This window comes from Rhinolophus sinicus, chromosome 5, assembly GCF_057876585.1.
Source record: "Rhinolophus sinicus isolate RSI-liver-muscle chromosome 5, RSI-T2T, whole genome shotgun sequence".
NCBI classification, from domain to species: domain Eukaryota; kingdom Metazoa; phylum Chordata; class Mammalia; order Chiroptera; family Rhinolophidae; genus Rhinolophus; species Rhinolophus sinicus.
This window is the reverse complement of record NC_142505.1, coordinates 87711432-87739416: the sequence shown is the minus strand read 5'-3', so window position 1 is coordinate 87739416 and position 27985 is coordinate 87711432. Positions and strand designations below refer to the sequence as shown.

General features: G+C 39.6%; 1 protein-coding gene across 3 annotated transcripts in view; it reads left to right on the top strand.

Moving 5' to 3' along the window:
* JAKMIP2 (janus kinase and microtubule interacting protein 2) overlaps positions 1–27985 on the top strand; it is a 134426-nt gene that overhangs the window by 68141 nt on the left and 38300 nt on the right. For all 3 annotated transcript variants that reach the window (XM_019739109.3, XM_074313733.2, XM_019739110.3), the window contains exons 2-4: positions 11489–11764; positions 21850–22347; positions 26019–26228. In XM_019739109.3, the coding sequence (XP_019594668.2) occupies positions 11636–11764; positions 21850–22347; positions 26019–26228 (837 nt within the window). In that variant the 5' untranslated portion in view covers positions 11489–11635. The remainder of the gene's footprint in view (positions 1–11488; positions 11765–21849; positions 22348–26018; positions 26229–27985) is intronic.

Genomic DNA, 27985 nt, shown 5'->3' with positions numbered 1-27985 from the left:
TTAGAGCACAGAGCTCATAACACCAAGGTCACCGGTTCGATTCCCACATGAAAACAACAACTTGATTTGGAGCTGATGGGTCCTGGAAAAGCACACTGTTCCCCAATTAAAAAAAAAAAAAAAAAAAAGAGGTAGTTGTTGATCTGTTTTTTGAAATGATTTTTCTCTAGTGCATGGCCCACATACCTTCTGTTAGTCAACCTCACAGTCTTGCTTCAAAGATCCCATCAGTTAAAAAACAAAAATATAGCTAAACAGAGTCCTCAATGTTAGAAAAGGAATAATCTTTATTGTTCTGTAATTTGTTATACTCTATTATGCCATAGTATACCATATGGAAAATATTGATAGCCAGTTTCTTTTTAGTAGAGTGTAGGAAATTAAATGCAATTCTTTATAACAACTATGTATGGTAGCATATCCAAAAGTTATTTTATTCAAACTTTATGTGCTTTTATTTAATATTAATCAATGTAAGTCTTAATACATTGTTCTGCTTTTTCTAAAATAGCAGGTGCATATCATTTACGTCCTATATGTAGAAATTTCTGCTCATGTTTGATACTGAAAAGGTATCTTTATGATAGTTTTTTTTTTTCTTTTTTTAATTCAAGGTCTTTGAAGACAGTCACCAAGGAAACAACAGAATAGGTTATATATGTTTCATTTAAACCTAAAATGGAAAAGCTTGGTGTCACTTATAAATAAAACTATCTGAAGTCCACTACCTCAAGTGATTTGGATAATTTTATTTAACTTTATGTGCCAGTTTGCTTTCAATCACAGTGTACACACAGAGCAAATGCGTGCTTTCCGCAGGGGCTCTGATGCACTTTTCTTGCTCTCTCTGACCTTGAATACATAATTGTTTCCTGCTGTGTTTGAGATTTCAACCCCATGTCCCATGAAGTTGGTCCTTTTAATTCTACAACAGCTGTAAAATAGTTTGAATCCAGAAAGAAAGGACAGTGCAAATAAGAATATACAGCACTGAGAGATTTACTTCGTTAAACTCAACCTTATGAAAGCCTTCTAAATCCAGACAAAATAGTGCTATGCAAGTTGATTTACTTGGTGCCTCGGAACGAAATTAAGCTTGGGAGTATGATAGCTAGCAGCAAGGATTATGAAATCTCAACATATGGCGTATGTAAAAATTTACTTAATTTTATCATTTATTGAACTGTTACACCAAGCTTTAACTTTTGCCTGAAATCAAAACAGTCATTCAAGACCACCTGCAAAGTAAAATAAGTTTCCCACAATAAACCGTATTATAAATGATCTTTGTAGAAATTGTGACATATGTCCCTCAATCTCAGTATTTTCCTTGGATCTGAATCGATGCTAATTAAATTGAACTTTGTGATGGTCATTGTAATAGGTACTATGAGTACAAAGATGAATAAAAACAGTTTTAATCTTAAATGGGACTCCATCATTCATCTGAAGAATAACTATAATACTAGTGGACTTGGCCCCGGCCTCCTAACTGTTCCTTCTGCTTCTGTTGACCCCTTCAATCCATTCCATCCTCTGCTGCCAGAGGACTGTTACTAAAAGCAAAATGTGATCCAGCCACTCCCCTCTATGAAACCCTTTGGTGACTACACACTTCTGTGGGGATGAAATCCATGTCCTTTGACAGAGTTTATACTGGTCTCTCCCAGCTACTCCCCGCCTGCCTCTCCAAGCTCATCTCTTACTCTTTTCCCGTTCACTCACCAAGCTCTTGTCTTTATTTTTCTCCGGAGCATTCTTCATATTCTGTTTTACCTCTAGACCTTCATACTCCTTCTCTTCTACCTAGAATATTCATTGTTCCCCCTCCAATCCTTTGCTGGCTGATTCCTTCTCGTCTTATAGTTCTTTGTTATCTATCTTTCCTGAACCACCAAGACGCCTGTGATTTTTATCGCCTATGAGATGTGCAGTTACCAAGCTGTACGAAATTGCTGATTCCTCTTCTGGGAAGGACAGGGACCCTGTCTCTCTTGTTTATCACAGACATCCCCCACCCTCCAGATGTTTCATAAATATTTGTGGCTTGATGGAAGGAAGGAAGGAAGGAAGGAATGACTGATGTATACGGTAAGAAGTACCTTCACACTGAATATGGAAACACAGACGAGGCAATAATCTGTTACCTCGTCAGGGTATGGGGAAGAGGTATGAAGGAAAGCGATGTGCGGTGACATTGGATCTGGACCCTAGAAGATGAGTAGGAAGGAGTGGAGGAAGGGAAATGGAAGCCAAACAAGGAAGTGTGTGAGCAAAGTCAAAAGTTTGCAGAGTAGATCAATTCTGGATTAATCCTGCCTGCTTTAGATCTCAGCTTAGACATCACCAAGCCTTCCTGACAGCTCCCCTTGAAGAAGTTACGTAGGTGTTTCTTGTACATGTGCTGAGAGCTCTGTCTTACTATAGACTTCATGAGGTGTATTTCTAGTGTGACGTTTTAAAGCTGAGATCTAAAAACAGATCATCAGGAGTCGTAAACTGTTGGTTGTGTTTTTATATAGCATTCTTTCATATGAAAAGCATGACATGTGGACTTTAAATAATCTATAATAATGGTAATTGGTATTATTATTAAGTGATACAGAGGGCAAGTCAGTGGAAGAATAGGAGAGAAAAATAAAGAAAAAGGGACATACAAGCCTGGCACCTTACAATCCTGAAGATGCATTAATCACTACCATGCTGAATGTCAGCATTTCAGATTCATTTTCGTCTCACAGGTGAATAATGTGTTAAAAGCCTTTTGACCCCACAGCCACACCACCACACTTTTTTCATGTAAGAAAACTAGGATTCCAGGGTCGGACTGACTTACGCAGCACTTCCCTTCCTTTATATTAAATTGCTTTGTCCAGTTCATGAATCCACAGTGAGACGTTTTTCCGGCATAGAGAAGGGTTTAAGAAGTGATAACATGTCTCCTCAGGTCACCCGGAATAAATTAAGTAAGTTTGATTCATTCATTTTAAACACTAATGACATCTGACTCTAAAGCATCATCTTTGGAAAAGATGGAGGAAGGGCTTAAACAAACTGACAGGCTTTGGTAGACTGGACATATCCAAATATTAATTATGGAGAAGTGTCGCAGCATTTAGCTTCATGCATATGAAGTCTAGCTCTTTTATATTACAGTTGCTTTTCATAATTCAGAGGCAACAGCCTTATTGGAAACTCTAAAATTAATAACTACTTTTTTTAGTTTATAGCTTAGGGCAGAATCCGCCACAACACCAAGACTCTTAGGAATACTGATCCTGTCAATTCAGGTCCCATTTCCCCAAAAGCATAAGCATGAGTTCCTTTAGTCTTTCCAGGGATCGCTGTGCTTTTCCTGGTCTGACTTTTTAACACAAATGGCTGACGAATATGTTTCTTCATCCTTTAAAATTTAAGTTGGCTTTCAGTGGATAGTTAGGTCCTAGAAAAATAATAATTATGATAAGGGTAATAATAATAATTGGCTAATCATTTTGACACACTTTAGCTCCTTTATTCCTTGTAAGAACTCAGTGAGGTAAAGATATCCCTTTCCCAATTTTACCATCAGGAAACAGAAGCTTTGAGATGTTAAGTAATTTCTCAAGAATATATAGCTAGGAAGTTTGATGCAAAGCCAGTGTTTCTGATTTCAGAATTCAATCTCTTAACCACAACATTCCACCATTCTATTTTGTAAGCTCCCAGCTGACATTTTCATGCCTTTGACATCTCTTTACCCACAACCAGAGCTGAATCCTGCCCTTCCTTCAAGAAACTGTTTTTATAGTTAAGAGGTTTTAGAGACTGACATGTGTATTTGAGTTGCAGCTCTGCCATTTCATAGCTGTGTAAATTTTATCAAGTTAATTAACCTCTCTGATCCTCAATTTCCCTGTCTAAAAAATTGCAAGAGTAAATATCTGAAAGTATTACTTGGAATAGTTAATGTACCTAAACTTAGTGTCCCTTTGCACGGTTCCTGGCACAGAGTGAGAACCCAGGAAGGTACGCAGCGTCACTCAGCCTCAGCTCATATGTCACCATCTCTATCAAGTGTTCATCTTTCTCAATCTGTTCTAAGCTATGGCATTTACCAATGAGATAGTTCGCTTCTTTCCAGAATGTTTTCTCTTTACAGATATTTGTCTCCTTTTATAAGCTGGAAGCCACCGGAGGGTTGGCTGATTATATAATGATGTTTATTACACTTTTTAACATCTATGAAAAACTCAGAACAGTGCCCAGTAAATAATGGCTATATTTTCTTGACCAAATACGTGTCCACATTTCTGACAAAGAATTATATGGCATTTTAGGATGTGAGAGCCAGTAGAAAATACAGTTGGACATAAAAATATTAGAATTTCTTGGACATTTTTACTTTTCTAGACAGACTGTACAACCAGGATTATAATCTGTGATCAATAGCATAGATTCATCATATTTAAATACTTAGACATTCATCTAATAAATGTTTCTAATTTCTTGACTTTAATCTTGTGTCTTAAAGAGAATAATGCTGAACAGGAATTTTTACACCTGGACATTTTGTTAGAAAGAACAGACGCTGATGTTTCTAAACACGAAAAGCCATAAAAGGGCTACCCCTGAGAGTAGATGATCTCAAGATTATTTAAAATGCAGCATCTTGAACTTGGAATTTCCAGAAGTGACGTGCATGGAGAAACCATGGTGAAGAAGGAAAGAGGCCTCATCTGCTCATGCTAATGTTCACTCACCTTTCATTGGTTTCTCTCTCTCTCAAGGGTTTTGTGCCAATGCCTAAATAAGTCTATGGAGAACCAAGAATAAGAACAGCTTTTTTACAAATGAGCAAACAAAACAGAAACAGACTCATAGACGCAGAGAACAAATTATGGTTGTCAGATGGGAGGGAGATTGTGGGGCTGAGTGAAAAAGGCGAAGGGATTAAGAAGTACAAATTGACAGTTACAAAATAGTCACCAGGATGTAATGTACAGCTTAGGGAATATAGTCAATAATATTGTAATAACTACATATGGTGCCATGTCGGTACCAGACTTATCAGGGAGATCACTGCATACATTATATAAATGTCTAACCGCTATGCTGTACACCTGAAACTAATATAAAATGATATTAATGTCAACTGTAACTGCAAATAAAAATGAAAATCAAATCCAATCCAGATCTATGGAGGCCCCTTATGTACTGAGTCACTGTGAGAGATGAAAAAATGCCTACATACAGATTCTACTTTCAAAAGCTCATAATCTAGTGCAGAAGTAAGACCTAAATACATGAAAACTCATTATAAAAATAACACTAAATGGGGGGAGGGGGAAGATGGGGTGAATTGGCAGAGCACAGAGGATTTTCAGGGCAGTGAAACTACTCTGTATGATCCTATGAGGATGGATATGTGTTGTTTTGTCCAAACCCATAGAATATACACCACGAGTGACCCCGATATAAACTATGACTTTGGGTGATGATGTGTCAATATAAGCTCATCAGTGGTAACAAATGTACCATTCTGATGGGGGATGTTCATAATGGGAGGAGATGTGTGTGTGCCGGAAACGGAAGCTTATGGGAAATCTGTACTATCCACTCAGTTTTGCTATGAACTTAAAATTACCCTAAAAAATAATTACAAAAAAGAAAGAGAGAGAAGAGAGAGAGAGATTTTTTAAATATATGAAGCCTTCTGTATGTGGCACTTGAATTATTATTTTTGTGCATCCCCCATCATTCGTATTCATTTTAAGCATCTTGAGGACAGCGTTTATGGGCTAGAGTAGAAATAGAAAGCACTCAGTAAATGGTAACTCTTGTGTGTCATGAGCTGTGTGAGACCGTCACTTACATTCTGTCATTGAGTTGTCAAATAATCTAATTTCATAGTCCTATATATCCCCATTTCCCTCACTCCCCTTTCAGAGATGAAGAATATTGAGGCCTAGAGAACTAAATGTTATTTCTCCAAGGTCCACATCTACTAAACACAGAGGTGGGACTTAAACTCAGGTCTGTCTGACTCTATAACCCATGCTGTTAATCATAAGTTCTCAAAATTGCTTGTGCATCAGAATCATCTGGCAAGTATTACCTCAAAATCTCCAGAGGTAGAGCTCCAAGATTATTAAAGTTCTCCAGTACGTTTTAACACAACCAGACCACAGATTTGGGAAGCTCTACTCTCAATACTTCGTTATATTTCCTCCTTGATACATGTCTGTTTGAATGAATGAATGAATGATGGTGGTAATTCATCCATTGATAATCCATTGCTGCATTAAGGTTTATTCTTAAGCAATGATTCATGTTTTAAAATGCAACTACTCCTGAGAGTACTCTAAATTTTCTGATATCTTTAGCAGAAACTTGGTTGCAGAGAAGCTCAGCCTTGGTAGCTATGAGAGGTACCTGATGAAGACAGGGTAGGATCAGAAGGATAAGCTGAAATTCACACCTTTGGTACCTCACAGTGTTGCCTGGGGTGACCACTGCCTGCCCTAGCAGCTAAGAGATGGGAACCTAGGGCTCATTAAAATGCTTCAAGTTTTTTTTTTATGTTGTAAAGTCCCCCAGGATTGGCCCTGAGTTGAACAAGGCTTTTATCCCCACTCCTGATCGTCTGGTATAGCAGAAATTACCAGTGACAAGGGCTCTTCGGCCTTCCATCATTGTGCAGTGAGTGATACCTTCAAGTACTCCTTTATGCTCTCAAGCACGCTCCTTAAAGGGGCTGTGTCCCTCTTCATGGCTGGCAGCTTCTCTGCAAGACTGACCTCAAGCCACGTAAGCAAAGACAGATAAGTGTCCATCAGCTGATGAATGGATAAGTAAAATGTAGTTTTAGCCATATGATGGAATATTATTTAGCAATAAAAAGAAATACCAGTGCATGCTGTAACATGGATGGACCTTGAAAAGATTAAACTAAAGGGGAAGAAGCCAGTCACACAAAAAATATATATATTGTATGATTCTATTTAATACAAAATATCCAGAATGGGCCAATCCAGAGAGATAAAAAATAGATTAGTGAGCGCGTAGGGCTGGGAGAGTTTGGTGGGGAATAAGGAATGACTGCTAACAAGTATGGGGGGTTCTTTTTAGGGCAATGAATCACAAAATTCTAAAACTGATTGTGGTGGTGGTTGTACAACCTTGTGAATATGCTTAAAACCACTGGATTATACACTTCAAGAGTGTAAATTTTATATGTGAATTATATCTCAATAAAGCTCTCCAAAAAGGAAAAAAAGGCAGCACAAGGTGACAGAAGCATTGTAGTGAAATTATATATGAGAATCATGAGATGACCAGGCACCAGTCACAACTGGAAAAGACTTTGGAAAGTTCCCCTCCACCAGAGGCGTATATAGGACCATGCTTATGAACAGCTGCTCACCTTAAGGTATCCATAGATTGATTGTACCAGGAACTTTCTGGATGCTTTTTTCTCTCCTGAACATGTTTCTAACTTTTTTTTACCCTTTTCTTTTCCCCAGCTCTTATGGGACTACGTTCACAATAACTCCCAGGCTAGAAAATAGATGAAGTCAAGTACAAAAAGTATTTTTCTTTTTTTTTTTTGGCGAGAGGGGAGGGGGGGAAAGGATTATAAATTAAAATGTAAACCATGACTGTTGCTTTGCCCATTTTTGTTGCACGCAGTATCAGAGAGCTCATATACCTTACTTACGGTGAGAGCGAATACTGGTTCAAACCAGTAATAATGGTTAAAAGTAGGACACGATTCTATCAAGTCTCCCTCCATGTGGCAGAGTTGCCACCTCTGTTTTCATCCCCAAGGCCATGGCCTGGTTCAGGGCGGCATTACTTCTCGCCTGGACCGTTGAAGCCTCCTGACTGATTTCCTGCCTCCAGTCTTTTCCTTCCCAGTACTTCCTCTTCCATTATACTGCCATTTACCTTTTTACAATACAACTAGGAGGCAGGGCAGCCCAGGAGATAACGGCTTGGGTCCTAGTCTCAAGCTGCTTGGATTTGAATCTGGGCCTCACCCTCTATCAACTTAGTCATTTTAGGCAAATTACTTAATCTTTCTGTTGAACCATTTTTCTTCTATTTTTAGTGAGGGTTAAATGAGAGCAGTGTGTTAATTGCTTAGTCCAATGACGGGTTCAGAGCTGTCAGTCACCATAAGCTTGTATTATTACACTTATAGTCAAATGCCATCATGTTTCTTCATTTCTACATAATCTAGTCATTATCAATGAAATCGAACCATCAACCATGCAGGAACCTATGAAATCTAACCTCAGGTTGTCTTCTCCCTATTCACAAACTTCTCTAAATACCACTGGCAAATTTGTGACTCCAAGGTTTTCCCAAGCTCTTCCTCTGCCATTCCTGTAGCTCCAACTAGAAAAGTCCATTCTTCATTCAGGACAACTATAAGGCTACGAAGTGACCAGGATGCTTTTCCCCATGTGGGGTTTGAGAGAAGTTGACAAAAGTGAGTCATATTTTAGAGGTAAAACAAATAGGACTTCCTGGTGGACTAAATAAGAGAAATAAAGTATGAAAGAAGAACGAATGACTTCTAAGCTTAAATCTAGAACACCTGTGCATGTGAAGGTGCCATTTATGGATACGGGAAAACCTGGGGAGGATAAGGTTTCGAGACTAGTAATAAAGACATGTGTATTAGTTGGGTAGATTTGAAATGCCAATCAGATATTCAACTAGATTTGGTAAGTAAGCAGTTGAATATATGAGTCTGGGGTTTGAAGGATGGTCAGGGCTATGGATACAAAACTGTGGGTCATAACTCTATGGGTGGGGCGAGTGGAGAGGACTGGGGACGCTCTGGGACCCGCAACAACTAGAGATAACTAGAAGAAGAGAAACCTGTCAAACACACACATGTAAGTTTCCTTACCCAGTACCTGCTTGAAGTTACTAAGTACTGTCTTATCTGTCTTTGTACCTAGTGGTGTTTGTCATACAAATTTTGAATCACGGTTGTTGAATTCATTTTCATTCTAAAAGTGAAGAATGGTGCCTCTTAGAAGTCTCCCAGCCATACACTTAACTAATTTGGCAACATTTGCAAAACAAGCAGGAAGGACAAATCCAGCATCTAGTTTAGGGTGGAATACTGATGGACGGATCCATGGCTGCTAAAGACAGGCTGATACTCCCTACCCCCTTTCCCTAGTGGCACACTCCAAAAGGCATGGCCCCAGTGCTCACAAAGGGATGGCCAAAAGCCCGGGATCCCAGCGTGTTCCTCAAGGCTGAATTCCAGGGGTCTTGAGAGAGCAACAGCTGCTGAAGCAGATGGATGATCAGTAGGAATTCCCTTTAGTCCCGGACCGAAGCTCGTCCATGTATACAATACACAATTTTCTGAAAGCTTCCATGGGAAACTTTCTCTAGTATCTTGTCATGGTTTCCCCATTGGCGTTAACAGTTTAGTGTTCACATTTTTCTAACCTCTTTGTTCCTATGAGGAATTTAAGAATTTGTAAATCAAAACACACCTCTCCTTTTTCTTCCTCTCCTCTCGCTACTGTTCTGATTAGGCCTTCATCATCCTTCACCTTAGCAAGTTCAGTAAGTAGCCTTCTATCCAGTCTCCCTGCCTCCATTCTCTTGCTTTTCTGCCACTCGAATAACCAAAGCACCTCTCTGTTAGGCCATCCCCCTGCCAACAGCTTCCCCACTGCTAACTGAAAAAAAAATTCCAAAATTCTGAGGTTGGCATTCCAGTTCTCTCACAACCTACAATTTTCAGGCAAACTTTCCAGCATTAGTGCCCATCAGTCATATCCTGGGTTGTGATTTACCAGGCCCCCATTTTCCCCACAAAATAGTTGCTCTGCTTTGTCTACTGGGTCTCAGCACCTGCCATTCCCAGGATGCTTCACTGGCTTCACCTGTTAACATCGCACTCGCTCCTCCAGTTCCAGGTCAACACCACCTTTCTCAGTGAACTTTCCTACTCACCCCGTCAGAAGTCCTGTCTATACTTCTGAAACAGCTGGTTTATTTTTCTAAGGCAGTTATCAAACAGATGATAAGACGAGGATGGATAGATAGGTAGGTAGGTAGATAGATAGATAGATAGATAGATAGATAGATAGATAGATAGAAACAGATAAGAGAGATAGAGGTTTTGTTGAGGGTTTGTTTTGTTGTTGTTGTTGTTGTGTTTTGCGTTGGAACTCTAACTTATTTTCAGTTTTAACATACGATACCTAGCACAGCACATAGAAGGCACTCTAACAGTGATGACTGATAAATAAGTGAGGCTCAGTTAACCCAGTATAATTAATCCCCACTTCTCAGTTTATCCACTGTATAATTCTAGGTCTTCATATATCGAATTTTCTCTTTTTTTAAATTATTTATTTTTTTCAGTTACAGTTGACATTCAATATTATTTTATACTAATTTCAGGTGTATAGCGTAGTGGTTAGACATTTATGCAATTTATATGGTGATCCCCCTAATTAGTAACCAAAACATCATGGTACTGGCATAAACACAGACACATAGAGAGCCCAGAAATAAACCAATGCCTATGTAGTCACTTAGTCTGTGACAAAGGAGGCAAAAAATAAACAGTGGGATAAAGACAGTCTAATCAACGGTGTTGAGGAAAACTGGACCACCTTCTTACCATTCGCAAGAATACACTCAAAATGGATTAAAGACTTAAATGTAAGACTCCAAACCACAAAACTCCTAGAAGAAAATTTAGGCAGTAAACTCTCTGACATTGCTCTCAGTAACATCAGATTTTCTTAAAGTTAGAGCCCTTTAAAAGGGGACGACCGTGAGGCCATCCCATAGGTGACTTCCTTTCACAAATACTAATTAAGTACCTGGTATGTCCCAGGCTGTATGATGCATTCTGAGAAGGAAGTTGGAAATAAGAACAACACATTCCTGCCCTCACCAAGTTTGCAGTTTCATGGCCGTGGGCACAATTAAACAATGAGGGCGTGTAAGAACCTCGGGGGTGTTTCCAGGAGGACCTGATGTGGAAGCTGAGACCCAGGGACTCCTAAAAGCTGGTCAAACCACAGTGTGTGTGTGGCAGGGCGTGAGGAGGAGGACAGAAGGGAGGACCACGTGAGGAGGCTGGGCAGAGGATGGAGAAAGTCCTCATGGGAAGAGAGAAAGAATCAGAAAAGTAAAAGGCAGTCCTTATGGCTAGAGTATAAGTGAGTGAAACAGATGGGATAAGGCCGGGAGAATGGGCAAGTGTAGTCATAAAAAGCACTGAGATGTGAAAGATATACTCATAGGTCTTTGGAGGATTTTAAGCAGGCATTGACATGATCAGACTCGCCCTTTGGAAAGATCTCTAGAAATTCATATGCACGGTGGACAGGAGATACTGGAGGGAGGAACCTTCAAGGGGAGGCTCTTAGAGGCAGCTCAGGCAGAGAGTGACTGATGGGCACAAGCCAGGGTTTTTGCCACAACAATAACTACTGTCTCTGCCTCTTCTCAGGGCTTCCAGGGCAGCGGCTAAGGAGACCTTACCAAGGAGCATCACACAGTAGATGCTGAAACATCGCACTCCGGAATAAGAAGCAGTAACATGGCAGCACCTGTTTGAAAGGAATTAAAAGCCAACAGACTCATTTAGAAAAGAACGATGTCCAAGAAAGGGCGGAATAAGGGCGAGAAGCCCGAGGCGCTCATTGTCGCCCTTCAAGCTGCCAATGAAGACCTCAGGACCAAGCTCACAGACATCCAGATAGAGCTACATCAAGAGAAGTCCAAGGTGAGTGAGGCTTCCTGAGGCCACAGCCTGGCAAATGGCTCTGGTCCAGCTCTGCCTGCTGGCTCCCTTCAGTGGGCATCTTTCTGCCAATTCCCAGAGAGCAACGGCCCCTGCACGTATAGAGGTTGTCTTGTGTGTGGCAGGAGGCCGTTGCGCACAGGACTCACAGAAGATGAGAATCACATGCTCATGAGGCTGATGTCTGCCTCCTCAGGAAGCCTGCTCAGGAAACCAGATAATAAAAATTGAGGCAATGACCTTCCCAGGACACTTCATAGTTGGATGACCTTGGGCAGGTCCCACCCTCGCCCTGTATGTTATTCCCCCGACAACATCTAGAGTAGTCTTTCTAAACTGCGTCATGTCACGTCACTATACTGCTCAAAACCCTTCAGTGGCTTCTACCTCTCTTGGAGTGAAAGGATTTTTCCGACCACTGCAGGGTATTCTTTGACTCCTCTCCCACTACTGCCCCCCTCAGCCACTCTGCTCCAGCTTCTTTGCTGGGTCAACAGAGAGGCCAGTCACATCTAGGACCTTTGCTCTTGCTTTTCCTGGCCACCTCCCTCCGGTGTCAGCTGCAGCACCCTTCATCGGACCACAATCTCTAACACAGGACATCTCCTGTGCCCAGTCCCTCCCCAGGGCCTGACTATTCCTGAGCCATTTTATAGGAAATTATTTATTTATTTTATTGACTTATCTCTCTCCCATCAGATGTAATCTCTATGAAAGCAGAGACTTACACTTACCTTACACCTGTATATCTCTGGAGCCCAAATAAATGTCCAGAACTGAAAAGATCAACATAGGTTTGTTAAATGAGTCAAGGAATGAATGAAAGGTGATTCATGCCTTATACTTTAGTTTCTTCATCAGTAACATACTGCTGTCTCCCAGAGCTGGGATGAGGTTTAAATTATACGAATAAATAGAGTAATTATGAGGATTAAATGAGAAAAGTCATGTCACGGCTCAGAGAGCTGCCTGGCACATAGGAAACTCTCAAATTGTTAGTAATACTATGCTTTCTAATATGGTCTGCATTTGAATCAGTTGTTAACTAGTGTTAGGAAAGTCTCTTTACTTCTCTGAATCTCATCTCTTAAATGGGTTTGCTGACACTCACCAAAATTATGTGGATATCAAATAAGGTCATGGATAGGAAACACCGGACATACATGAGACATTTTTGCTCCCTGCCAACCTGAGACAACCATGTCGGTGCTAAGTTGCCTTGTCTAGATGATTCTTTGTATAGTAAGAACATGTTCTTGATCAAGCTGTATGTCACAAACCAATAAATATTCGTACTCTGTTTTACCTACCTCTTCTTCCTTGACATTGCTATTAAACTTTAGTTATTTCCCCCAAAATCTGCTCCTCTTGGTTTCAGCCATAATAAAGCTTAGGTCTGCCAAAGTCCCTTGCCTCTTATCTCAGCCAAACCTTAACCTTGGATAAACAGACTCCAATGTAAAGTTTGTGAAGGCAACGTTTTAGTGCCCATGAAGCTAAAAGGAACATGATATTGTTTAAAAACAAAACAACAAAACAAACCAATAACACATTTGTTTGAGAGTCAGAAGACCAGGGTGTTGTCTTTCTCTCTCCTCGGGGACAAATTTAAGTGACTCAATGCCTTGATCTGTAATTCAGATGACTGAATCTGTTTCTCCATATCTGTGTCCCTCAGGCATCACTGGGCATTAGATAACCTGCGGGAACTTGTTAAAAATTGACATCGCTGGGCCCATAGTCTGAGGATTCCTGATAAAATAGGTGTGGTGATAACCAGGATTGGCAGTTCTAACAAAAGTGCAGGCCGTCCCCCTGCAGGTGGTTCCCTGCTGTCACGGTGACAAAGGCTCCACTCCATGGCTCCTCCCACCTAGGAACATGTCATTGGTTTTAACTTTCCCTGGAGCAACGTAACATTTCAAGAGAGGCAGACTTCTTTAATTGCAGTAACGACAGGATGACAGTCAACTACATGCATAGGAAGAAGCCGGTATGTCTGGAGACTAGTAACCATAAACTGCCACTGATTCACAGAGAACAAACTCCTGAGCTTTCAAAGAGACAGGGGCCCTGAGGACCTTACCACTGCCAATTTTCCACACGTTCAAGTCTTTTCAAAGGGGTATCTTGAGCCTGGGCAGGGCTGCCTGTTTCTCCTGGGCCTGGCATGGGTGTCTAAGTCAGGAAGGTCAGCGTAATCTCCCCTTCCTCTGACAAGAGACTGGAAGCCAGCCTCTGGAATAAAAGCGCGGCCCTTATCCTCCCCGCTACAGGCGGCCTCCCTGTCTCCCTCTCCTCGGTAGTTAATTACAGTCCTAGGACCGGGACGAAAGCAAAGCCTCACTGCCTGTCAGCAGCCTTCCCTAAAGAACAAAGGGAATTTAGAGGGCAAACAACTCATAAAGCAGTTTTATTAAAATTAATATGATTGTATTTCCAAAGACCCGAGGCTTTCAAAGAGAATATGAACAATGCCAAGATGTGAATTCACACTCTCAGTTTGGGTGACAAAATAACAATTTAGGTATGGGGAGTAGACTAGTTAGAGAGTGGAAACCTTTGGGGAGATGGGGCATTACTTATTTTTCCGGAAAGACAAGTCATCCCATTGACATTTACAGAACACATTGTGTAGAGAACAGAGTCATAATTGCTTTGGGCTGATAATAAAAATAGCTACAATTTATTGAATGTTTACTACCTGTAATAAGCATTTTTCCTCCTGACATAATCCTAGCTCTTTCAGTTAGCACCTGAGTGACCATGGGCAGGTTACGAAACCCCTCTGTGTTTTCGTTTTCTTGTCTGTCAAATGGGATAATAGTGTCTTCTGCTTCATAAAGGTGTATGTGTGCATGTTAGTTTTTGAGCAGTTAGTTTGTGTCAAGCATGTGAGGTGTTTTAATTCATTATCTCATTTCCTCCTCACTTCCACCCTCTGAGATAGGCACTATTGTTATCTCCATTTTATAGATGAGAAAACTGAAGGTCAGTAAGGTAATTCATACAGAATCACATGCTAGTAATGGCAGAGCTGGTTCTTTAACCCTCCTCCCCTCTTCTCCAAAGTCTATGCTCTTATTCTTTTGATATGTTTTCCTCCCAGTTTTATTAAGATATAATTTATGTGTAGCATCACATAAATTTGAGGTGTGCAACATAATGATTTGACATGTATATACTGCAAAATGATCACCACAGTAAGTCTAGTTAACATTCATCACCACACATAGTTAAATTTTTTTTTTCTTGTGATGAGAACTTTTAAAATCTACTATCTCTTTGTAACTTTCAGATACACAATATAGTATTATTAACTATAGTCGCCATTTGGTACATTGCATCCCCAGGGCTTATTATAACTGGAAGTTTGTACCTTTGATGCCCTTCACCCATTTTTCCCACCCTCTACCTTTCATCTCTGCCGACCACAAATTTGATCTCTATTTCTGTGAGTTTGGTGTTTTAGATTCCATATATAAATGAGATTCTACAGTATTTGTCTTTCTCTGACTTATTTCACTTAGCATAATGCCTTCAAGGTTCATCTACATTGTCACAAATGGCAGAATGTCCTTCCTTTATATGGATGAGTAATATCCTATTGTATACATGGATACATATACTACATTTTCTTTATCCATTCATCCGTCAGTGGACACTTAGGTTGTTTCCATGCCTTGCAAAGCCTATACTCTTAAAAATCTGTGAAGTGCTGGAAAAACCTGCAAACTAGGCAGAGAACAAGAGAATGTTAGAATTTTTCTTTTCATTATTACGGAAATTTGAAATGGAGAAACAAGTGGTAGGGGGTATGGGTATATACCCAAACTTGGGTTGCAAATTTCTTGCTTTTTGTACCTTTAGTTTTGTTTTCAGGAAGTACAAGTGGCTAAAAACAAGCAATGAAAAAATAGAATCCTTTATAGTTCCCCAGGTTGTATAAAATGTCCCTTGTAAGTGACCTTCCTATTGTGGCACCTATTCCCTCCTTCACATCTCCTGTTTGAGTGTTACTTAGCCCCTTGAAAATCCCAGCCTACTATGAGTTTAGACCTCCAGCAACATCCAAGGCAGATAATCCAAACCAAAGCTTTCCTTAGCTTGTCTTACCTTGATAACCTCTCAACCTTGATAACCCTCCTTACCTTTGACTGGGCCGTCTAATGTTAAATCCTAGATTTCTAAGGCCACATTTAAAGCTCAAATCACCACCATCTTTATCTTGGCAGAATTTACACGGCATTTTGCAAAAGCCAGAGTAGAATTAGGACAGAAGAGGAAAATATGATGTGAGGCCGGTGTGAGGTAGCCATGAATTGCCTTCCTTCTGTCATAGTGTAAGCTTTCCCCATTAAAATTAAATTTTCCTAATGAGTATTTTGTTCAGAAAACTTCTTGGGTAGAAAGGATTTGGGAGCTGTATCATTCAAATCCCTGTTCAATGCTCACCCCTTTGCCCTATCCCGACCCCCGCCATCTGTGTACATATCATCCAAGTGTCTTCAAAGTTAAGATTTGGTGCCACCAATGTCGGGGACTCGTCACATCCTGAGGAAACCCAATTTTACCTTTGAATATCTGTTTCTGCTAGGAAAAGTTATTGCAGTCTTAGTGCAATATTAATAATGTTTGTCTTATCATGATAAAATGGATACATATATTTATATTGTTGGTATTCATATAACATTGCATGATGTAATAATATATACAATAATATTTATCAAAATTAATATTGTAATATCTACCATCTATAGTAATTAATAATTACTCATCTCCCATGTGGTCCAGCCTTTCCAAAGTATTTTTGATGCATTATCTAAGTCAATCCTCACAACTCTTTCAGAATGATGGCTCCAATCCTAGCTTACACACAAGAATAGTGAGGCTGAGAGACGTGAAGCGCTTACCCGAGGTTTCAGAGCAAACAAGGAGATCTGGGCTCTGACCCAGACCTGGCTCCCGGCTCGCGCTGGGCTCCAATCAGCTTCCTTTATATCATACGCAAGGGGAGACTATTCCTCACTTTTCTTGTCTGAAATTCAGATGAAACAAATACTAGCTATATCACAGAGCTGCTAAGGAGGCTAAATGTATTGATACATGTAAAGCCTTTACAAGGGTTCCTGACTCACGCATAGTAAGCCCTTGATAAATGCTATAATGTGGTCCAGCTGAAATTTTTCTCCATAAATCATTTCCATTAATCAAAATTGATTCTTCTACTAAGTATTTTTTTTCCATTTCAAGCGTTACCAACTTCATATTTTTTTCATTGTTACACAGGAATAATTCTTCATCTTTTGGTATACTCATTCGCACAATTTATATTAAGATATAAAATCTATTTCTTTAGTGGTACAATCTGAGCTGCAAATAATTTTCAGAAAATGCTTTTACTACAAAATTTTTATTGGCTGTCTTTTCCAAATGTCGGTCAAATCCTTTTCATCTCCTTTATAGTGAAACACTTTTCCTAAGCTTAAAAAAACGGTCATACTTAGAAATCCTACCAAAAAAAAAAAAAAGGTAGTTTACATAACAACCAAAATAACTGAACATAAAATTGCCTAATGTTATTTAATGCCTTTGAATTTTGTTTGGGTTCTATGGATTCATTTAATTGACGGACAAGGAGGCCAGTGTTTGTATTTGTTTTTGTCTTCAGGCTGGAATATATTTTCCATACGCCTGTATTTTCACTTTTTTTCTTTGCCATTCATCTCTACAGTCCACACATGAAAGAGTAGTGTTTATACTTTGAGAGAAATGACAGAATCACAAAGTGATACAATCTAATGTGCCTGCAGAGAATTTGACATAATTTTAGAGTATAAGTATCTCCTCTCATATCCAGTAATAATACCTTACATTTCATAGTACTTAACAGTTCAAGATACTTATTCATGCATTATCTAATTTAACCCTAAATGTAACTCTTTACAGGTATTTTTTAAAGTGTAATCAAAGATCCTCAGAAGAATAAAGCAACTTTCTTAGAGATAGCAGATGGTGAAATCAAAATGCAAATCCAGAACGCCTTACTCTTTGTCCATTTTCACTACACTTTCTCATTATTCTAGGAAGAATTGCTAAAATTTCCCTTCGTAACTTGTTACCAGACAGCTGTTGTGGTCATGATTCTATTCCAAATGCCTAATGTAAATACATCCTGTTGAAATGGAAGATGACTAATTTCCCATTATTTGAGCTAAAGTACTTTCCCAAGGTCCTAGATGGAAGATAAATGATCAGAGTTACTAAGTCAGTGAAAAATAATGCCCCCTTTTAAAAAAGATTACATTTCCACCCAGAAGAGTAATCAGCACACTTTTTCTGTAAAGGGCAAAACAGTAAATACCTTAGATTTGGTGGGACAGTCTCTCTAAGACTACTCAACTCTATTGGAGCCTGAAAGCAGTCCAGTTAATAATGTAAATGCATAGGCATGGCTGTGTTCCAGTGAAACTTTATTCACAAAAATGGGGCAGGAAGGATTTGGCCCACGGGCTGTAGTTTGCCCACCCATGGTCTAGAAGGTACCTACTTCAGTTTATTGTAGAAAAATGGAGAATAAGATTTAGGCTTTCTTTATCAAGGCACTGAGAGAAACATAAAGCAGAGGACAAGAAACATTCTTGTATGTTAGGGATGTCTTTGTTGTATTTTATACAGGGAAGGGATGGACGAGGGGCTGCTCTGGGTAACCTCATTAGCCTGTGTTCTCTAAATTCTATGACAGGACATATTCTTGCCTGTGGTCAGAGGGCTAGTTAGGAAAACATATTGGAACACATTCTTTAATTCCATGCATGCTCTTTGGCTCCATATTATATGTTGTCCTGGCAATCATTGGGTAGACAAAGATGATCAAGACTCATTGGCTGCATTCTAGGTGTTTCCAGTCTGGATAGGGGTAGAAGAGGAGGTAATAAGGACACACAAGTGTACAGGAAACCATAGCATAAAGAAAAATGTGACTTCAAAGGAACATGTGCTTCCAGCCTTATGTTCACGGCAGCATTATTTACAATAGCCAAGATGTGGAGGCAACCTGGGTGTCCCTGAATGGATGAATGTATAAAGAAGAGGTGGTACATTATACAATGGAATGTCACTTAGCCATAAAAAAAACCACAAAATCTTGCCATCTGCAACAACATGGATGGACCTGGAGGGTATTGTGTTGAGTGTTGTAAGTTAGACAGAGGAAGACAGATGCAATGTGATTCCGCTTGTATGTGGAATCTAAAGAACAAAATAAATGAACAAACAAAACAGAAACAAACTCATAGATACAGAAAACATTTTGATGGTTGCCAGATGGGAGGAGGTTTTTCTGCGGGGTCAGGGGTAAAAAGGGGGAAGGAATTGAGAAGTACAAGTTGGTAGTTACAAAATAGTTACAGAGATATAAAGTATAGCATAAAGAATATAGTCAATAACGTAACAACTATGTATGGTGTCAAATGGGTACTAGATTTATGTGGGTGATCACTTTATGTGTTATATAAATGTCTAATCACCATGTTGTATTCCTAATACTAATATAATGTTGAAATTATATTAACTGTAATTGAAAAATTAAAAAATTATAAAAAAAAGAAAAATGGGGACAGGGCCAGTAAAGAGGTATTAGCAAAGTGCAGTGAGAAGACAAAGGCAGGAGAAACGAGCTTTGTCCTGGGCAGTCAGGCGTGGCATGACCAGAGAGGGTGACATCTAGCTGGGCCATGAGGAATGAGAGGCTCCCAAAAGGAGTTGAGGGAAAGGCAAGTCAGGAATAGGAAACTGTAGGCACACAGGTACAGAAAGGCAGGGCATGTGCAGAAAGCAGCACAATCCCTTATGACTGGAGAGGAAGAGTAAGGAGTAGATATGGGAGCCGAAGTCCAACCAAATCTTCTGAGAGCCTGAAAGGCAAAGCTGACGGGCTGAGATTTTATTCAGGAGCTCAAGGGAGCCCTGGGTAACTCTTGAGCAGGCACATAAATCAGATCAGAACGAGGCTTTACTCAGACAATATCGCCAGCTGTGTGGGGAAAACTAGCTTCATCACATGAACCTCCAAGAACTCGAGAGCAATGCTGTCTGGCAGAAATACAACACGAGCCATGATGCAAATCATATATGGGACTTAAAATGTTCTTGTAACCACAATGTTAAAAGTAAAAAGAAACAGAATTAGTTTTAGTAATGTATTGTATTTCATTTAACCTAATTTGCCCCAAATATTATCATTTTGATATGCAATCAATATAAAAAAACTATTAATGAGCTATTTTACATTCTTCACCTCACACGAAGTCTTAGAAATTCAGTGTGTATTTTACACTTAGACCAGGTCTCACTTCAGACTTACAATATTCCAAGTGCTCAGTGTGGCTACTGACCACCATATTGGACAGCACATCTCTAGAGCATATGAGATAAGAGGCATCGGGATGGGATCTTGGCCTAAGCTAGAGGCAAGATTGGAGGACGGTTGTTTGAGGATGCCTGGCTGCATATTTTGCCAAGTCTCTTTGTGTCCTGAGTTCTTTTAGAATAACCAACATGGGAATAATTGCTGTACCTTTAGAATAAAATATTCATAAAATGTCATGTGGATTTAGAAAATTCTGTTCTAGCTATAGGTAGGGAAACTCCGAAGGTAAGTAAAATCTCAGACACTTTATCATTCCAATGGTTTCAGTAAGGAGCTTGAATCTTAACATTTTTTCAGCTTGACAGGCTCTTTTTTATGAAACATTCCAATTTATGAAATATTCCAAATTATTTTATGAAACATTCCAACTTTACAAATGGCAGAGACTCAGTTATCACTCAACGAGATATGACTTCTGGGTCTGCCCAGTTCTTCCTGTTTCCAGGTAACTGTGCATGCGTGTGCGTGTGTGTGTGTACACACATGACAAAGACAAAGAGGAACAAAGACAGGCAGCAGAGATGAAAGTTGGGGGAAGAGGAGAGTAGAACAGGAGTCATGAGGCTTTTTGAAGCTACAAATTCCAGGGCCCCACCCTAATCTACTGAATCAGCGACAGACAGACTCACAGCCAGATTAAGGAAGTGCCATTGCTAATCTATACGGATACCATATTATCATTGGAAATGTAACAAAACACAAGATTTTTTTTTTTTAACCAGAATATCTGAATGGTATAAAGGTTAGAAGGAATGCTTTATTAAACTACTTGGTGTTGGCTTAGTGGGGAGCAAGAGAGGTAAATAAGAGAGGATAGAGAAGGGTGCAAAGAGGCAACCGTGGTACATGCAGAAATAACAACAGCTACTAAACTCCTTTAACAGAGAGACAGTCTAATGGACCTCAGGGTTTGGGGGCTGGTATGTGTGTATGTATGAAGTTTGGGATGGAACTAAGTTGCCATATTAAGAAAGGAGAGGTGGAGCATATATCAACTGTCTTCATTCTTCCCCTTCCCCTTAGCAGCAGCAGCATCTACTCTTCCAAAAAAAAAAAAAAAAGAAAAAGTGGAAAATATTTAATATTACTTTAGGTACAGTTTACTAGTCTTATCGTAATATTGATTGACGAACCAGCTTGAGACACCCACTTTTATCAGTTTGGACCTAGCTAGTGAAACATAGTCTGAAGAGCCCTTCAGGTGGTCTGCTTGGAACTCCTTCTTGCTGAGGTGAAAACCATTATAGGACTGCTTCCTAATTTTATTGTGTGTACCAATCACCCAGGGATTTGTTAAAATGCACGTTCTGATTTGTAGGTCTGGAAGGAAGCCCTAGATTCTACATTTCTGACGTTTCTAATCTGCAGATCACACATCAAATAGTAAGGCTTCAGCACATCAAACCTTTGTCTCAACAAAGTAATATAAGCATCCTTAGGCATTTCCTCCTTTTACACACCTCTATTCCCATCTTTAAAACCTGTGGTTCCCTTCCCTCGGAGCCCATAGTGGCCTGGAATTTGAAAGGAAATGAGGAATTGAGAGATCACAAGGGCCTGAGCTGTGAATCCTGCCTACGAGCACACCTTTCCTTTGAGGCTCATCTCTTTCATCCTCTCGTCTTTCTGCCTTTAGGTCTCTAAGCTTGAAAGAGAGAAGACTCAAGAAGCAAAGAGGATTCGTGAACTGGAGCAGCGCAAGCACACGGTCCTGGTAACGGAACTCAAAGCCAAGCTCCATGAGGAGAAGATGAAGGAGCTGCAGGCCGTGAGGGAGAATCTCATCAAGCAGCACGAGCAAGAAATGTCAAGGACAGTGAAGGTGCGGGATGGGGAGATCCAGAGGCTCAAGTCGGCTCTGTGTGCTCTCCGCGACGGCAGCAGTGACAAAGTAAGGACCGCGCTCACCATTGAGGCCCGGGAGGAGGCCCGGAAACTGTTTGATGTGGAGCGCCTTAAGCTCTTACAGGAAATTGCGGACCTGAAAACTGCCAAGAAGCAGGTGGACGAGGCTTTAAGCAATATGATCCAAGCGGATAAAATCAAGGCCGGGGACCTGAGGAGTGAGCATCAGTCCCACCAGGAAGCCATCTCGAAAATCAAGTGGGAGTCGGAACGGGATATCCGGAGGCTGGTTAGTAACACTGTGCCGTAACCCAATGCAGACCATTCTCTTTCCAGTTTCAGAGCACCATGGATTTGCTTTTTCAGGTGTTTCTCATGAGTGGATTATAAAGAGTGCCCACTTTTTGTCTAGTGTTCTATCCAAAATGCAAGATAGGTTGGTAAGCAGGTAGGTGGGTGGGTGGATGGATGGGTGGATGGGTGGGTGGATGGGTGGATGGTTGGGTGGATGGGTGGATGGATGGGTGGGTGGATGGATGGATGGATGGATGGATGGATGGATGGATGGATGGATGGATCGATGGATAGATGTTATGCCCAGGACAAAATTAGCATCACAAAAGGTAAAAGATTTTGGATCACCTTTCTCATAAAAACTAGATTGGTCCAGCACTGTGCATATGGAGAGTACCTATTCCATGATTCCTGTTTTCTTGGATGTCTGTAAAAATACTCTAAGTTACAAACTCTTCCAAAATCAGCATGCTCTTGTGGACTTTCCATTTATAAAATATTATTGGGTTTTTATAAGTGTAGAGAAAGTTTCTATGGCTTTCAACATGTCTGAAAAAGCGCAGCCACTTGGAAACATCCTGAGTGATTCACCACCCTTCTTTCCAGGAACCTTGTCTGGAAGCAATAAATAAAACTATAAAATACCTAGTCATTTTTAAAGTACATCTTTTTTTCCCCCAAAATAAACAGGCGCCATTGTAATTTTTAAATTGGACATCATTGTTAAGTAGCTTTCTTGCTATTACCAACTTCAAAATTTACTTCAACACCTACAGAGTTGGGTCTTTCTTTTTAATATGGATGAGCAAAAGCCACATCGGTCTCTCACTATGTTTAAAAATAAACAAATACCATTATTGTGGGAAAGCTATAATGTCCTAGGATGACCTTGTCCAGTTATTTTAGAGGAAACATTTACATGCATATGAAAGGTCAGACAATTAAGTTCGTGAATTTTCCACTGTGCACTCACACAGTGAAAAGTTCATATATTTAATTGTCCAACCTTTCATATATACTCAGAATGTTTAGCATTAGTTGTATCTTAGTTATCTTGTCAAATTAACCATCACCTGTGAGAATGTACTTTATGCTTCTCTAAAAATAATACTTTCTTAGGTAAAACGACACTTTCCCTCCTGTGCATGCCGATTCTAAGCAATTATTTTCTAAGAAGTCTAATTATGTTCCTTGATTGATATCTCTAGGATTTCAATTTCAAGTTAAAAAAATGGTCACCATAGAACATTTTAAAATGTTAAACGTGTAATTTTCTTTGTACTGAAACACAGTGTGACTGTAAAATGTTGCCTCTGCCACACTTTCCTCATTCTGTATCTGCAATTCATTCTATTGCACTGGTGACAAAAAAGATCAAACACAGTGCAGAAATACTGATTTCTGCCCTGCCTTTGGTTTTTGAAACAATGGCTGATAAGGAAGAATCAGTACTATGAAATCTGGAATCAGCAGGTAGATCATTGAAAAGGAAGCTTTACATTAAATATTTTTGTTTGTTGATGGTTTTCAATGTAAAATCTGCGAAGATATTCACTTGTTGATTTGTAATGTTTTTCCATCACTTTCTTTCACTGACACATTGCTGAAGTAGATATGAATTCCCTAAAACCTACGCTACCTCAAGAGTGGTTCAAATATTGGGTGCAAACAGAATAACAGGAAATGTTTTCAGTCATATAGATGCAGTTGTCTTAATTTTCACCTTCTTCTTATCGTGTCCCTAATCTCACCCCAGCTCCATTTTTGAAACTGGAAGTGAGAGAAATGGGAGCAGTTCTGTTGAGAAAATTTCCCCAGGGAATTCGGGTATATAGCCCCTTCCCATCTAAGAACAGAACTTTGGAAGATTTTAATCTTCCATGCTTATAATCGCTATACGATAGAGTCTCCTCAACACTAATTCCTGGATATTCTACAGAAAACCACTTTGGGAAATGCTGGAACTATATGGATATTCTTGGTGTCTATCTAGAGTGTCTAATAGAATGGGCTCTAGAGTCAGAAGGCTGAATTTAAAATCAGGCTTAACCACTTATTAGCCATATGACCATGACGACGTTAACTCTTCAGGTCCTCAGTCATCATCTGTAAAATGGTAATAACAGAACCTACATAAAAGGATTGTTAATAAAATGAGAAAAAGTATGTAAAACTCTGTGTTTAGTGCTTTGAATGTGGTAAAAGACCAATAGATTTCAGTGATGATGCTGGTGATGGTGAATATGATTATATGGGCAGTAACAGAATGATTTCCCAGCAAGTTTAGTTCGATAAGGTACATCAGAACCAAGTGGGAGCATGCAGATCTGGAACTACAGGAAGCAGTAAATAACACCACAGATGACAGGTCTGACAAATGAACGTGCTACTTAGTTAAAGATAACAGTGGACTCAAGTCTTCTATAAGGAGACAGAAATTAAAGACAATGCTTTTATTCCCAAATTTACAAAACAGTGTTTGATTCCTCACCAAATTATCAGATGGTATTGTAGGATCATGCAGAATTTAGTCCCGTGCTCTCTAAAAATTTACCTAAAATTTCATCATGTTACTTGGAGGCAATAGTTCACAGATATTTACATGTGGCAAATATGTGACTATGTAACACAATTTCTGTCCCAATTTTTTTTTTTTTTTTTGTCTAAAGAGCACAGCAAAGAAAAATTTATACAAAGTTACTTGTTTTTATAAAGGACATCTTTATAAAGAGAAGAGATTGCATTAAATGTTTCCCTAATCTCTATTTTGAATATTCACATATGATATAATGATATAGAAAACAGGTTTCCTTTGATAGCTATGCTTTCTTCAAAAATTGTTTATAAACAGTCATTTCACTAGCCTTTGGATGGCGAAGACATTTCAGTCCGGTGGAACTCTAGACAATTGGTATCGAATGCTTCTGAGACCACACCCAGGCTTAGCAGGAATGAGTGTTGGGATCAATAAACATAGCCCACAGATGCAGGAGGGGAAATCGTGCTAATATAATCAGGTATTTTCTGCCCCTGTTCTTGTTCCAGCCATGGTTTTCTGACAGTGAGGGTAAAGTGGTGGCCAAGAACCACTCCGAAACATGGATAGGAATGGAATGTGCCATGTGACACGAGCCATGGAAGGACCTAATGCCAGGTTCACTACACGTTGGTATTGGGGAAGGATTAAGCTATGGGGAAGTCTGCAGCTTCTTCAGTTCCAAGCGATCCATTCATAGTGGCTACTGCTATTTGAACTGAACTCAAAGGTCATTCCCCGCAAAGAGGACGTAACACCAAAATTGTCCTGGGAAGCATTGTAGTGGAACACTTAGTATCTGTCTTTATTAACACTGATGGCCCATTTTACAGTTAACTTTTCCTTTCCAATTCCAACCAACCCGGACCATTTCAAACAATATATTGATCAAAGCATCTACACGGAATATACTGGAGAGAAAAAATTACTCTCTTGGACCCCGGATTAGCCTAGGATAGCCCTTCATTACACAGTCTTGCCTTGTCTTATTCATGAATTCGATACACTTGTCATATCCATGACTTTTTTTCTATCTCAATATGCAGAGAGAAGTTAAACTTGTACCATTATAAAAATGTGTTTCTTTGCAGCATTGTTAAATAAAATGTCGTGGGTATCATTTAATTCAGATGGATGAAATCAAAGCCAAGGACAGGATCATCTTTTCCCTGGAAAAGGAACTGGAGACCCAAACAGGCTATGTACAGAAACTCCAGCTGCAGAAGGAGGCTTTGGATGAACAACTCTTTCTGGTCAAGGAGGCTGAGTGTAACATGAGCAGTCCGAAACGAGAAATTCCAGGGAGAGCAGGAGATGGCTCCGAACACTGCAGCAGTCCTGTAAGTTCTGTTCAAGTTGAAGTTAAGAACACAGGAGTCATCTTTTATTTAGCTCCCAACTTTCACGTTTCACTTAAGCTCTTTTCCTGTTTACTGCAAAGAAATCAATTCTATCTCCTAGTATAAAACCAGCTAGTAGCTCGGGAACAAGATTTTCTAAACTCATAGGCAACAAAGTGGTCTGCACTGCATTAGCAGATCACAAGAGAATTACAGATCTTTAAAAATCCTTCATAGAATTTTTCTAGTCCAGCAACACCTATCCAAACTTCAACATATTACAAGAATTATAAATTAGATGAGAATACTTTGCATCTTGCCAAGACTGGTAATTTTCCCTTGTGTGAACAATTGGGTTGGAAATTGGTAAAGACGGTTATCATCTACAGGGCTCAAAACGTGTAACTATAAAAGATTAAACCATTTATATCATCATCTGAATGTTTCTAGTTTGATTGAACTTGTCACTTATTTCTGTGGATTTTCCTCATTTTATATGAGAAATTATTTTCAGAAGTGCAATGATAGAAATCAGCTCATACATAGTTGGCTTTCATGTCTTATACTTTTCAAATCATTTAACTGCTAAAAAGATGAAAATGAATTATTTAGGAACAGAGATAGGTTCCAAAGTAGTACTTAGAACCAAGTAATGAATACTTTATGAGTTGGTATTCAGGATATATATATCCCAGTAGGTGGTGGAAAGACTATAGAATTAGGATTTAGCAGATGTAAATTTTAGTTCTATCACACTTAATTACCTGCAGTGTAGAATGATTGTCAAGAGAATAAGCTCTAGAGTCAGACCCTTTAGTTCAAATTCTGGATCTGCCATTTACATTGTGACCTTAGGCAAATCATTTCACTGCTCAGAGTTTCTTCATCTGTAACAAAGATGGTACTCCATACTACTGGTCTAAGGTTTAGAAGAGGTGATATGTGAAATGTTGAACAGTGTCTGGCAGTTAGCATTCAATACACATTAGCTATTGATCCATTATTAGCCAGGAGACCTTGAACAAGTTATGGCCTCCCTGAATCTTACCTGTTCCGCTAAATCTTCTAGGATATTGTAAACCTAGGAATATAATGTGTGTGAAACTGCTTTGTCAACAGTATAACACTATCAAAGTATAAGCCGATGATGGAATTGCAAGTGTCTGATAAGAATGGTCCTATGGGCTCTGGAGAATAGAATTAAGCCATGACTGCTATGATCCATGGCAATTCTGGCAGTCGTGAAGCTCTGGGTAAAATATACCAGTGAAAGCTATCCTATAATACATTGCCTTTTATACATGGAAGTCATGCACTGACTTCCTTACTCTGACCTTTTTCTCCAGGAGTATGCAGGAATTTACAAAGCCCATTCCCACCTCATACTCAATCCCTTCTTTGGCTAAGGGTCATAGCAGGACATCTGTCTGAGCTGTGGGAAGCGATGTGCAGCCATGACACAAGGATACTCCTTGAACCTCATGTAATCATAGCAGACCATGGTCTCACAGCTCATAGATTTGATAAGCTGGTCCAACCATCCACCACTATCCTGCCAAGAGTCAGAGCTCCTGGGAGTAGCTGCCACATGAAATTCATCTGCAGTTTCAACCACACTTGGTCTTAAACCCAAGTGGTAAATATTGGGGGTGGGGTTAGAAGAGGGTAAATGTTTACTCTTCTCTGAATAAGAGAACACTTTGCTCTCACCTCGTAAGCCAGATAAAAGAAACTAAACCTATTATTTTTATGAGTGG